The following is a 14029-nucleotide window of genomic DNA, read 5'->3' on the forward strand; positions in this document are numbered from 1 at the left end:
CATTGGAGGTGGCGGAAGTTATGGAGAATAATATGTTGGACCCGGAGGCTGGTGGGGTGGTAGGTGAGGACCAGGGAACCCTATTCCTAGTGGGGTGGCGGGAGGATGGAGTGAGAGCAGATGTGCGTGAAATGGGGGAGATGCATTTGAGAGCAGAGTTGACGGTGGAGGAAGGGAAGCCCCTTTCTTTAAAAAAGGACATCTCCCTCGTCCTGGAATGAAAAGCCTCATCCTGAGAGCAGACGCGGCGGAGACGGAGGAATTGCGAGAAGGGGACGGCATTTTTGCAAGAGACAGGGTGAGAAGAGGAATAGTCCAGATAGCTGTGAGAGTCAGTAGGCTTATAGTAGACATCAGTGGATAAGCTGTCTCCAGAGACAGAGACAGAAAGATCCATTATTTACTTATATACACCATTTTTCAGAATGGCAGGCGGTAACTAGTGGGTACCGCAAGGCTCAGTGCTAGGACCCCAGTTGTTTACAATATATATTAATGACTTGGATGAGGGAATTAAATGCAGCATCTCCAAGTTTGCGGATGACATGAAGCTGGGTGGCAGTGTTAGCTGTGTGGAGGATGCTAAGAGGATGAAGAGTGACTTGGATAGGTTGGGTGAGTGGGCAAATTCATGGCAGATGCAATTTAATGTGGATAAATGTGAAGTTATCCACTTTGGTGGCAAAAATAGGAAAACAGATTATTATCTGAATGGTGGCCGATTAGGAAAGGGGAGGTGCAACGAGACCTGGGTGTCATTATACACCAGTCATTGAAAGTGGGCATGCAGGTACAGCAGGCGGTGAAAAAGGCGAATGTATGCTGGCACTTATAGCGAGAGGATTCGAGTACAGGAGCAGGGAGGTACTACTGCAGTTGTACAAGGCCTTGGTGAGACCACACCTGGAGTATTGTGTGCAGTTTTGGTCCCCTAATCTGAGAAAGACATCCTTGCCATAGAAGGAGTACAAAGAAGGTCCACCAGATTGATTCCTGGATGGCAGGACTTTCATATGAAGAAAGACTGGATGAACTGGGCTTGTACTCGTTGGAATTTAGAAGATTGAGGGGGGATCTGATTGAAACGTATAAAATCCTAAAAGGATTGGACAGGCTAGATGCAGGAAGATTGTTCCCGATGTTGGGAAGTCCAGAACAAGGGGTCACAGTTTGAGGATAAAGGGGAAGCCTTTTAGGACCGAGATTAGGAAAAAATTCTTCACACAGAGAGTGGTGAATCTGTGGAATTCTCTGCCACAGGAAACAGTTGAGGCCAGTTCATTGGCTATATTTAAGAGGGAGTTAGATATGGCCCTTGTGGCTACGGGGATCAGGGGTATGGAGGGAAGGCTGGGGCAGGGTTCTGAGTTGGATGATCAGCCATGATCATAATAAATGGCGGTGCAGTCTCGAAGGCTGAATGGCCTACTCCTGCACCTATTTTCTATGTTTCTATTCTTTCTCTCTCTCCTTTTTCTCCCTCTGTCCCTCTGACTATACCCCTTGCCCATCCTCTAGGTTTTTTTTTCCTCCCTTTCCCCTTTTCCTTCTCCCTGGGCCTCCTGTCCCATGATCTTCTCATATCCCTTTTGCCAATCACCTGTCCAGCTCTTGGCTCCATCCCTCCCCCTCCAGTCTTCTCCTATCATTTTGGATCTCCCCCTCCCCCTCCCACTTTCAAATCTCTTACTAGCTCTTCCTTCAGTTAGTCCTGACGAAGGGTCTCGGCCCAAAACGTCGACTGTACCTCTTCCTAGAGATGCTGCCTGGCCTGCTGCGTTCATCAGCAACTTTGATGTGTGTTGTTGTAAAATTAACTTTATTCCTTGCTGTCAAATCAACTAAAGTGTGTCAGTTTCCTAAAGAAAACATGCTCACTCAGCTATGTGTGCATGTGACTGTGTGCACATCTGCATGTTTGTGTTCAAGTTTTAACCCTGGAATCAGGCATCTGGTCCAGGTTAATTGTCTTCCACCCAAATGAGAGTGACAAGGACACCTTTTCTAACAGTGCAGATGGATGTGAAACATCCCAGGGCACTAACCAATGAAGTCTGCAGCTCTCCTCTCTGCTGGAAATCCAAAGCAACACACACACAAGATGCTGGAGGAACTCAGCAGGTCATGCAGCATCTGTGGAACTGAACAAACAGTTGATGTTTCGGGCCAAGACCTTTCTTCATGACTGGGAAGGAACGAGGAAGACCCCACTATAAACAAGGTGGGTAGAAAAAAAAAGGGCTGGAGAGAAAGGAATCTGAGAGGAGAGGAGAGTAGACCATAGAAGAAAGGGAAGGAGGGTGGGCACAGGGGGTGATAGGCAGGCGAGATTAGACTACACAACATAGGAGCAGGATTAGGCCATCTGGCCCATCAAGGTTGCTCCACTATTCAATCACGGCTGGTCCTTTTTTCTATCTCCTCCTCAATGCCAGTTCCCAGCCTTCTCCCTGTAACCTCTGATGCCATGTCCAATCAAGAACCTATCCATCTCTGCCTTAAATACACCCAACGACCTAGCCTCCACAGCTGCATGAGGCAACAAATTCCACAAGTTCACCACCCTTTGGCTAAAGAAATTTCTCCACATCTGTTTTGAAAGGGTGATCCTCTATCCTGAGGCTGCACCCTCTTGTCCTAGACTCTCCCACCATGGCAAACATCCTTTCCACATCTACTCCGTTTAGGCCTTTCAAAATTCAAAAGGTTTCAATGAGATTCCACCCCCCCCCCCACCATCCTTCTGAATTCCAGGGAGTACAGGCCCAGAGCCATCAAACATTCCTCGTATGATAACCCTTCCATTCCTGGAATCAACCTTGTGAACCTCCTCTGGACCCTCTCCAATGCCAGCACATCTTTTCTAAATACTGTTCACAATACTCACGGTGAGGCCTCACCAGTGCCTTATACAGTCTCAGTATCACACCCCTGCTAAGAGCTAAAAGGAATAGTAGTAGGGAATTGAAGGGGTGGGGGACGGGAAGATTTTTTTTTAAACCAGGAGAAATCAATATTCACGCCAACTGGTTGGAGACTACCCAGACGAAATATAAGGTGTTGCTCCTCCACCTGAAGATGAAGCTGAGGTGCCCCAATTTACAACAAGTCTCAACAATGTAGTGGAGGCAGCATCAGGAGCACTGGATACAACAGACTACCCCAGCAGATTCACAGGTGAAGTGTTGCCTCACCTGGAATGACTGTTTGGGACCCTGAAGGTGAGGGAGGTAATCCAGCAATCACAGCTTGTCGCAATTTGCTATGTATTATCTGGATGCACATTTCATTGCAAAGCCAGGATAATTCAAAAGTATCCAATTCATTGTGAAGCATGCAAGAGTCTCATTGTTTGAGCAAACAGAAAGGATTTTCACAGCAGGATTACCTGCCATCAGAAATTAACAACTGAAAGATGATCTTCTCTGCAACCACTCTTTTCAGATGATCCTTCAAATTACTCTTGAACCTAGCTCATCTCCTAAATTGTCTTCTTTTGGCTTTATCAAAATAGTGCTTCATTTTGTCAAAGTGAAAATCATTATGTTAAAAGGCCTTCTTATATAAGTATAGCTTTTTACCCTATTCATGGACTTGCCTTCGAGTTTTAATGAATTCGCCATAGTTATCACCAACTTCATCAAGATCCTGTGTAGATCTGTGTGAGAACATACCACATACACCCAAACCAAAAGCCATGTGAACCAGGAGATTCGTAATCTGCTGAGGGCTATATCTGTGGCGTTCAAGACTGGTGATCCAGAACTATAGAAAAAGTCCAGGTACGACCTATGGAAGGCTATTTTAAGAATGAAAAATAAATTCCAACTGAAGTTACAGATGGAATTGGACACAAGACAGCGCTGGCAGGGTTTGCAGGCCATTACTTCTTACAAGGTGAAACCTCACATTATGAATGGCTGTGATACTTCACTCCCAGATGAGCTCAACGCCTTTGATCCAGGCTCTGAAATGAAGAATAAAACTACATTTGTGCAAATCTTTGAAGCATCTGGGTGACCCTGTGATCTCTGTCTCAGAGACCGACATCAGAATATCTTTCATGACAGTGAACATTTGCAAGGCATCAGGCCCTGATGGTGGACCGAGTAGGCATTGAAAACCTGTGCTAATCAACTGGCGAAAATGTGTTTAAGGATATCTTCAATCTATTCCTGCTGCAGTCGAAGATTCCCGCCTGCTTCAAAAGGGCGACAATCACAGAAGGCAGGGTGAGCTGCCTCGATGACCGATTCCCGCCTGCTTCAAAAGGGCGACAATCCCAAGAAAGGCAGGGTGAGCTGCCTCGATGACCATCACCCAGCAATAGTCATATCTACTGTGATGAAAGTGCTTTGAGAGGTTGGTCTTAGGAAAAATCAACTCCAGTCTAAGGACCTGGACCAATTGTAATTTGCCTATCACAACAGAAGGTCAACAGCAGATCCAGTCTCACTGGTTCTCCACTTGGTCTTGGAGAACCTGGAGAATGGCAATACCTACATCAGGTTGCTGCTTATTCATTACAGTCCAACATTCAACACAATCACATCCTCAGTTCTAATCAAAAAGCTCCAAAACCTGGGTCTTTGTACCTCCCTCTGTAATTGGATCCTTGACTTCCTTACTGGGAGACCACAGTCGGTGCAGATTGGAAACAACATTTCCTCCTCACTAACTATCAACACTGGCACACCTCAAGGATGCATGCTTAGCCCACTGTTCTGCTCCCTCTACATCCATGACTGCGTGCCGAGGCACAGCTCGAACACCATCTATAAATTTGCCAATGACACAACTATTGTGCCAGAATTCCGCTTGTGATGAGGAGTGAGATATGCAAGCTGACTGACTGGTGTCACAACAACCTTGCACTCAATGTCAGTAAGACCATGGGAACTGATCGTGGACTTCAGGAAGGGCAAGTCAAGGGAACACCACCTGTCCTGATTGAGGGATCAGCAATGGAAAGGGTGAACAGCTTCAGGCTCTTTAGTGTTAACATCTCTGAAGATCTATCCTGGGCCCAATATATTGATGCAATGACAAAGAAGGCACGGCAGTGGTTATATTTCAAAAGGAGCTTGAGGAGAATTGGTATGTCACCAAAGATTCTCACAAATTACTACAGATGTGCCATGGAGAGTATTTTAACTAGTTGCATGACCATCTGGCATGGAGGGGCCACTGCACAAGTTCTGAAAAAGATGCAGAGAGTTGCAAATTCAGTCAACTCCATCATAGGCACTAGCCACCCAAACAGTGAGGACACCTTCAAAAGGTGATGCCTCAAGAAGGTGACATCCATCATTAAGGGCTTCCATCACCCAGGACATGCCCTCTTGTCAAGGAGGAGGTAGAGGAACCTGAAGATATACAGTCAACGTCTCAGGAACATCTTCCCCTCCACCATCAGATCTCTGTATGGACAATGAATCCATGAATACTACCTCACATTTTCAGCTCACTTTTTGCACTACTTACTTATGTTTTATATGTACTTATTGTAACTTATATCTGTTTAAAAAAATGTATTGCAATGTACTGCTGCTGCAATACAACAAATTTCATGACATATGTCAGTGATATTAAACTTGCTTCTGATTCTGAATTATGGAGTAGATACATACTATACATTGAAGAACTTTGATTCACAGGCCTATTTTCCTGCTACTGCTCACAATTAAGGATTGGGAGGAGAAATCATCTGATCTGGCTCCACAATGTTCTATGACACTTACCATGCAATTATCCAATTGTGACTCTATTTCCTCAGGCTCAACTTTTCTCATGTCCAGCACATGCAATTCAGCTTTAACACCATCCAAAACACATTTACAGTCAAGCATTCGCTGCTCAAAATTTGCGGGTTTCTGGAAAAGCTGAAATTTTGTTGATACTTCTCGAAGTTTCCTCTGTCAATTGTACAAAGCAACCAAATCATTAAGACAGGTCTACTAAATCATGTCTTATGTTTTGCTACTTGATATGTAAATATTTTTTGCAATACAGAAATAAAGCACAAAATAAGAAAGTCAGCAAATTGAGATGCATGCAGTTTAAGGTGATAATTTGTGGTGACTACAAAAATAAAAGCTTTATCAACTAAGACCTAGAAAATAATAGTAGTTTTAAGAATATACTACTTAAAAAAAAATCGCACACATATGACAAGGATAAACAAGAATCAAAGGAAAACCCAAAAGTACCGTCTACAGTCCTCAATGCAGCAAAGCCTGAAGAAACAGACACAGGGAGACAGAGATACACACAAATAAGAAATAGACAGATGTTAGTGGTAAGAATATCAACTTGATATAAACTAGAATTGCAAAAGAAACAAAATATAACAATTTCAATCTAAAATTAAAGAAATATAAATACTGGAAAGCCAAATTAAAAACAAGGAATACTAGAGAACTTAAGAAATATCTTTAACGTCAAATGCCAGCTATGTTGCTCTCTCCACCGATGCTGCCTGACTCGCCTAGTACCTCTGGCATTTTCCATCTATATCTTAAAATTTCATCTTACAGCAGAATGACAAAATTTATACTGATCTACAACTTAAATCTAACGAAAGTCTCCTTTTCAAGAAAAAAAGCACAGACATGGTAATTCAGTGCAGAAATTAGATATATCAAGGCAAAAACAAGCATCAGCATGTAACTTTTAAGAAATAGTTGTGAACAAAATTCACCAATGGTTATTGTCAGAAAACAATTATTTTGAATGGGATATCTAAAATTGATAGCTTTTTAAAGAGAACACCACCCAATTAACATATTCATTATGCTTCCTCCTATCAGCCCATTTTTAATATTAAGCAGTATTCCTGCACTTTACAGTTTTGGAGGAAAAGGCAACTGAATGATTCGCACTCTTCTCTAAGACAGTAGCCATCGTTTCTGAAAACCCAATAAGCCAAGTCCATCTGTCTTCATTCAATGGATATTGGTATCATGGACAAAGGCAAGAGCTACTGGTCACCTGTAATTCCCTGTGAACTCAGTCACTTGCTGGAACATTTCAGTGGGCTATTTTGTGCCCATGACATTGCTGCAGTTCTGGAAACACAAAGGCCACATTAGCTAAGGACAGCAAATTTTCCATCTCTTTGGAGAATTAATGGACCAGCAGGGTTCTTCCAACAATCCAGCCATTTTATAATTATCTTCGCTGACACTAACTTTTCATATTACAGATTTAACTAACAATTAAAATTTTCCAGCTGCCTTGCGAAGGAACTTGGGTCTCCAGAATAATCGAGGTCCCTGGACACTTGTTAAAAACCATAAACAAAGTGTCCCTTTAATTCCACTCATACCTGAAGCAAATCCAACTGAGTGCCACCTCGAGAATGGGGCCTGTTATCTACTAATGGAAGGCTTCCCACATTACTGGTCTTCAACTCTTCCAAGCTGGTTTCATGGGCTATAATATCTGCCTGAATTTTCTAGTAATAATACAGAAAAGATCATACATCACACTGTGAACATCTTCATTGAAAGGTCCTGGAGAAACAATCAGTTTTTTTAAAATCACAAGCTGCGTTAACCAGCATGCTTTGAAGCTGTGGCACAGTCAATCAAGGAGGGCATCACTTTCCTGCTGGTGAATTATACAGCTCTTCGCAACCTGAGCACCAAGATGCAAATTCATCAAGTAAAAACAGTATTATTGTTTCTTTTTAAGACTACTCCATTACTATTTACAGCTAGAACATGTTAAATAAATTACCTTTCTTTTATTTTCTGGTGTGCTGAGGAATCATACAGTACAACTGGTCAAAAGTGAGCAAGATGTTCATAAAACATGGTGAGGATTGCCTGATATTTGTTTGGCATGAAAGTCACTTCTAATTATCAGCTCAAACCTGAATATTCATGAAGTCTTGCTCCAAATGGACACAGACCAGTTCATAAACGAGAATGAAGATAAAGAAAAGAATCAGCAGCAAACATTTCTAAGTCTGATCTCATGACGGAGGGACAATAATTTGTGAAACATTTAACTTATATTTACATAAATATAAACAAGAGAAGAGGTATTGCCTCAGAGTGACATTGGCTTCAAGCATCTGGGGTGTAAACACGAATATTACAGAACTACAGAGCCACAAAGACAATGTATAAAGACAGTGTAATTAATCACAAAAGCTGAGGACACCTATTTTAGACATGCAAGCATTCTCATCTGACAAACACAACCAATAAGTTTCAATATGCATGAGGTAAAAAAAAACGGCTTACAATTATATAGCATCTTTTGCAAATGGCATCATCCCCAAACTTTTACAGATAATCCTTTTCCCTAACCTCTGACAAAAAGCACAGCTGCCAATTTTCATTCAAGCTTTACAAACAAGAATGGGATGACGACAAGATCATTTGTTTTTAGTAATGGTAAATGCGAAACACATCAGTAAATCAGAAAAATAGTGCATGCTGAGAATCTGAAGTAAACATCGTAAATGCCTGATAGTCTCAGCATTTCAGGCTGAAAAGTTAACAATTCAGGTCAAAAATCATTTATTGATGTTATGTGCAAGACTGAAGACTTTATCCACTACTGAAGGATATTTTATATTATTTACCAAGAAAGCAGAGAAGCCTTCAGTTTAATGTTTCAACAAGAAAACATCCCAGGGGAGCAGTTCTCAAGCATTGCACTGCAATGACATTCTTGATTTTTGTATTCATTCTCTTGAATGGGGTTTGATCTCACAACCTTTCCACCGAAGCTGAGAAGGCTACCAAAAGCCTAAGGCTGGAAGTTGCATTTTATCCTGCAATAATTGAGCAGTATAGAGACTATATTCCTGGTACCAATATCCTTCATTCTGAAGGGGATAGTATAATATAACCTAATATCCCCCTCCTAGATTTTATTTTCATTACCCCTCAACTTTTAAAAGCACAGGATTAGTTTTTCAATGTATGCCAGCATCTTGTCTTTACCACTCCCTCTTTCAATTGTATCACCAGCATTCAAGCTGCTCACCCAAAACCATTACAAGGTAAACAAAAAATGTTTAACAAGATTTATTTAAGTCTTGATCAAGTTACTTCATCATATTCTGCTTCCTGCGTTAGTGACTACATTGACTACTACACTGGCTGCTGTTTAAAGCATGAGTCAATCTTTAAATTCTGATCTTTGTTCTCAAATCACTCCTTGTCCTGCATCATCTGTCACTTCATCAAGATATCAAAGCTCTGACATTTCCAATTATGATCACTTCATTATTGGCAGCTATGGTTTCACTTATTAAGGCTCCAAAACTGTAATTCAATTTCTAAACCACTACGTCCAATACTTTAAATAACATCTCGTCATCTGCCCAAACTCAATCTTACATGCACAATACAAACTTTATTGGTTTAAGCATGAAATATCTTGCCATTTTACTTCCTTCAGGTGCTACATAAATGCAAGCCATGACAAACACTGAAGTGCCAAAGTTTTGTCAAAAACTTCACTCATTGCATACAAGGAAAGATGTATGTCTTTAACCTGAGCTTCTTGTGGTATCTGCAAGGCATCCACCCGATCTGTCAGATATGTAGTTAATTGCTTATCCAGTTGTCCGAGGGACTCCTGCAGGTAATGTATTCGCTGTTCATTTTCTTGGGACATTTGTAAACGCTGCTCAAGGGAAATCTGCTTATTCACAGCCTTGATAAACAATGACAGAATAGGTTAAGTAACAATCCAACATAAGGAATTCTTATTCAATGCTAAACTGGAAGAATCCCCCTTGGATGTAGTCTACAGCCCTAACACGAAGAACTGAATTATAAAGTGAGATGCTTTCAAACTAAAACCCACCTTTAGTGACGACCCACTGCTGTGTATACATTCAACTACACCAGCACAACTAAACCAGGTTTAATAATTACAGGGCAAAGATGTTGCGCTAGCCAGAAAGAAAAGGCCTCATGATTTTAAATTAAAAAAAAACATTTATAAGAAAGTTCCTGCTGCAGCCTGTAAGGAGTTTGTACATTCACACTCTCTCCATGACCATGTGGGCTTTCTGCAGGTGCTCTGGCTTCCTCCCACAGTCCAAAGACAGACCGGTTGGTAGGTTAATTGGTCATTGTAAACTGTCATGTGATTAGGCTCGGGTTAAATTGGGGGATTGCTGGGTGGTGCAGCTCAAAAGGCCTGTACTGTGCTGTATCTCAATCAATAAATAGAAATTAAAAGCAAATCCATCTCCAAAAAGGCAGAAGTATCTGTTGGCTTGTGGTGTGGCATAGTCAGCAAAGATCAAAATTGGTATCCAATTTGTCCACCACGTGAGCTAAATCTACCTGACCGATGAGAAAAATGAGAAGTTCAGGCCAGATTACAATGCATCACAAAGAACAGGGAAATAATGTTTCCATGGTGACTGAAATACTGGTTTAATAATTAATTTTATTTTATAGCAATTTCACATTGACAAATTCATACCACATAATTCACTGGGAAGCTGAAAAAGACTTATGCCCTTAATCATTTGCAATGGTATACAAGACATTTGACAGCAGCTTAAGCCAGAGTAAAACATTTGCTCCTTTGAGTGCTCATGAAATTTTACGAGCATACAAGCAACAGCATGAAGGTTTTTTTTTTAGGGTAACCGACCACCTTACCTGATGACTGAGCTCTTCATATCGAGCATTAAAAACCTCCAGCTTCTCACTTATGAGCTCATCCAGAATCCCACCATCAATCAACGTTTGGCCTAGTTCACGGATCTGCGTTCGGTTATCTGCAGGATGGCGCAGCACTGACTCAAGGGACTGATGATTGGGGAATGAAGGACAGAGGAAAATAATTTAAAAGCTATACCAGCCAAGTCATGTCAAAAGTCAATGAAATAAAAACAATGGATAGCAAAAGTCATGGGAACCATTTTCACCAGACACAAATCAGCAAACTCTTCCAAAATTAAATAAAAGATCTTGACCTTGGTGAATTAAAATGTCAGCATTTCCAAGCAACAAAGTACTGTTAACCATAGCATCACCAACAAATGTAGTACAACTGCAAATGCTCTAAGGGCTACACTGAACTCAGGGAAGAACATTTTGAAAATAACACTGTCTATAGTAGAAAGACCATGATATACAAGCTCAACAGGTGGAAGAGATGATCACAGCCCTCAAGGGCAAAAGAGCACAGATACTGCGAGAAGTGATGGAAGTGCAATACTTGTTTAATTTTTGATGAAATCCACAGTGTAAACATTGGCTTCCTAATATCGCAAAGGTGAATAATGAATCAAACTATGAAGAAAACTGTAAAATAAAAAAACTAATATACTAATATATTTTAAAACATTCAAATCAACTCAATTTAAACAAACCTATAGAAAAACAGTAACAATTACTCTCAGCCTGTCTCCTACACTAAAATTAATGCAGATTATTCCAGTGCTGTACATTTTATTCTGAAGAGATGGAGAAGGTTACACAAATTGGAAAAATGGTCAAAGAAGTGGCAGATGGAATAGTGTTGGGAAATGTACGATAATGCATTTTGGTAACAGGAACAATAGTGTAGACCATTATCCAAATGAGAAGAAGGTTCAAACATCAGAGGTGCAAAGGGACTTGGGAGTCCTCATGCAAGACTCCCAGAAGGTTAATTTCCAGGTTGAATCTGTGGTGAAGAAGGCAAATGCAATGTTGGCATTTGTTTCAAGGGGAATAGAATATAAAAGGAGATAATACATAGGTTTTATAAACACTAGTCAGGCCACACTTTAAGTTTTGTCATCAGTTTTCATCCCCATATCTCAGAAAGGATGTGTGGTCCTTGCAGAGAGTCCAGAGGAGGTTCATGAGGATGATTCTGGGAATGAAGGGGTTAACACATGAGGAGGAAGCTGGCAGCTTTGGGCTTGTACTCACTGGGATTTAGGATGATTCGTGGGGGCGGGGGGGGGGGTGATCTCATTGAAACCTACCGAATGTTGAAAGGACTAGATAGAGTGGATGTGGAGAGAATGTTTCTTATGGTGGGGGTATCCAAAACTAGAGAGCACAGCCTCAAAGTTGAGGGGCAACTCTTTTGAACAGAGGTAAAGAACAATTTTGTTTTAGGCAGACGGTAGTGATTCTGTGGAATGCTCTGCCATAGATTGCAGTGGAGGCCAAGTCTGGGGTTATACTTAAAGAAAAAATTTATAGTTCCCTCATTGGTGAAGGTATGAAAAGTTATGGCGAGAAGGTAGGTGTATGGGTTTGAGTGGGATCCAGGATCAGCCTTGATGGAATGGCGGAGCAGACTCGATGGGCTGAATGGCCCAATTCTACTCCTATGTCTTATGATCTAAGGTTGATAAACAGAATTCTGTAAATGTTGTCAATGCATATTTAAGCATTTGATCCAGTTCCACAAAAGCTCAGAATCAGAATTAATATCACAGGTATATGTTGTGAAATGTGTTGCTAAGTTGCAAAATGAAGCTCACCTGGCTGCACATGTGTGTAACTCTTTGGAAGTGGCAGGGCATGTTGAGGGCTGGTTAAATACACAGAAACCTGTGATTCATTGAGTTCAAAAGCAAAGAAGTTATATTGAATATGTACAAAACACTATTCAGGGCACAAGTGAAATAGTGCATCCATGTTCATTTATTTTGATTTTCTGAAGGTGCAAAGTTAGTAGAAAATGTGCAATAAACATTTCAGACTAGTTTCTGAGATCAGGGACTTTAGCTTTATGGTTAGAGACTCTGAAGTAGTTATATCAAGAATCCTCTGCTTGCAGAGATCTATAAACAATATCAATCAGTGCTTCTGATTTAAAAAAAATAATCCAGAGAGCTATGAAATCAGAACATGTACAGACAAGGAGTTAACAGGCTGGATGTGCTCACTGGTCACCTCTGGCCTCATAACAGTTCTCTGAAAGTACGATTCCATAACTATGATCAGAGAGATAACACAAGTGGCCAGAATAACAAATCCAATTGACCAGGAGACCCAAAAATACAGTTAGTCATATGGCTGAAACCTGTTCAGCTTGACTAGTTTATGTGATGCATCTTGCTCCTAAAAACCTTTTCTTCCCATAAATCCACTTTCAATGTCTCAACAATCACAGAGCTTAGGCACAGAAATTCCCAAGATTAAACACGCTGCATGAAGAAATTCCTCATCTCAGTTTTAAATGATTGACCTGTTTTTCTGAGATTATGTCCCTCACTTCTTGACACTCTATCCCAATGAAATGGCCTCTCAGGCTCATTCTCCCCAGTCTCTTCCACAATCTCATGTTTCAATGAATTCATCTCTCATTCCACAGGAAAAACATTTTTTTCACGAATCAAATTTCATTGTAGCATCTCAAAAGCAAATAAGACCCTTCGTTAGGAACAGGCCAAAACTGCAAACAGTTTTCTAGCTGTATTCTCAAAATCTCATTCAGCAAGACTTGATTGATGTTTGTGCACCAACTACTAATAGCTGCCCATCACCTTCAGAACTACTTGCCATGTCTGCACATTAATTTCTTCTTTTATGAAGAGCACACCAAAACCTAAGTCCAGAAGACACTGGAGCAGAAACCACCCATCATGTTTGCTCACTGGTCAATTATGGGTGATACTTACTCTCACTCAAGCACGTTTTCCTGAATCCACCCCGTAACATTTTAAGCCCATACTATTCAAGAACCTGTGGCTTTGCCTCCAAAACCACCTGTGGCAATGAATTCCACAGAACCTCTGGATGAAGAAATTCCTCCTCACCTCTGTTCCAAAGGGATGTGTTTCTATTCTGAGACTATGCCCTCTGGTCCTACATGTTATGTATTTAACGTTTCAGTAATATTTGAATAATATTGTAAATATATAGTTTGATTAATCATTCTTTGTTGTTTACGTAATTCATTACAGCTTATATGTAAAAATACTTGAATGTCATACACCTTAAGGGCGCGCCTCACTAAAGTAAAATGAAACCAGGGCATGCATCTCCCTGCACCCCAACTTTCTTTCAATTAGTTTTATGTTTTGCAGTTACAGAAC

General features: G+C 40.9%; 1 protein-coding gene across 6 annotated transcripts in view; it reads right to left on the reverse strand.

Annotated features, from left to right (window-relative positions):
* LOC140201367 (utrophin-like) overlaps nucleotides 1-14029 on the reverse strand; it is a 524122-nt gene that overhangs the window by 341906 nt on the left and 168187 nt on the right. For 5 of the 6 annotated variants that reach the window (XM_072265377.1, XM_072265374.1, XM_072265375.1 and 2 more), the window contains 4 exons: nucleotides 10644-10793; nucleotides 9517-9678; nucleotides 7328-7456; nucleotides 5742-5915 (listed from right to left, as the gene is read on the reverse strand). In XM_072265377.1, the coding sequence (XP_072121478.1) occupies nucleotides 5742-5915; nucleotides 7328-7456; nucleotides 9517-9678; nucleotides 10644-10793 (615 nt within the window). The remainder of the gene's footprint in view (nucleotides 1-5741; nucleotides 5916-7327; nucleotides 7457-9516; nucleotides 9679-10643; nucleotides 10794-14029) is intronic. The other variant, XM_072265376.1, reaches the window with a different exon arrangement.

The sequence above is a fragment of the Mobula birostris genome, chromosome 8, assembly GCF_030028105.1.
Source record: "Mobula birostris isolate sMobBir1 chromosome 8, sMobBir1.hap1, whole genome shotgun sequence".
Lineage (NCBI taxonomy): Eukaryota > Metazoa > Chordata > Chondrichthyes > Myliobatiformes > Myliobatidae > Mobula > Mobula birostris.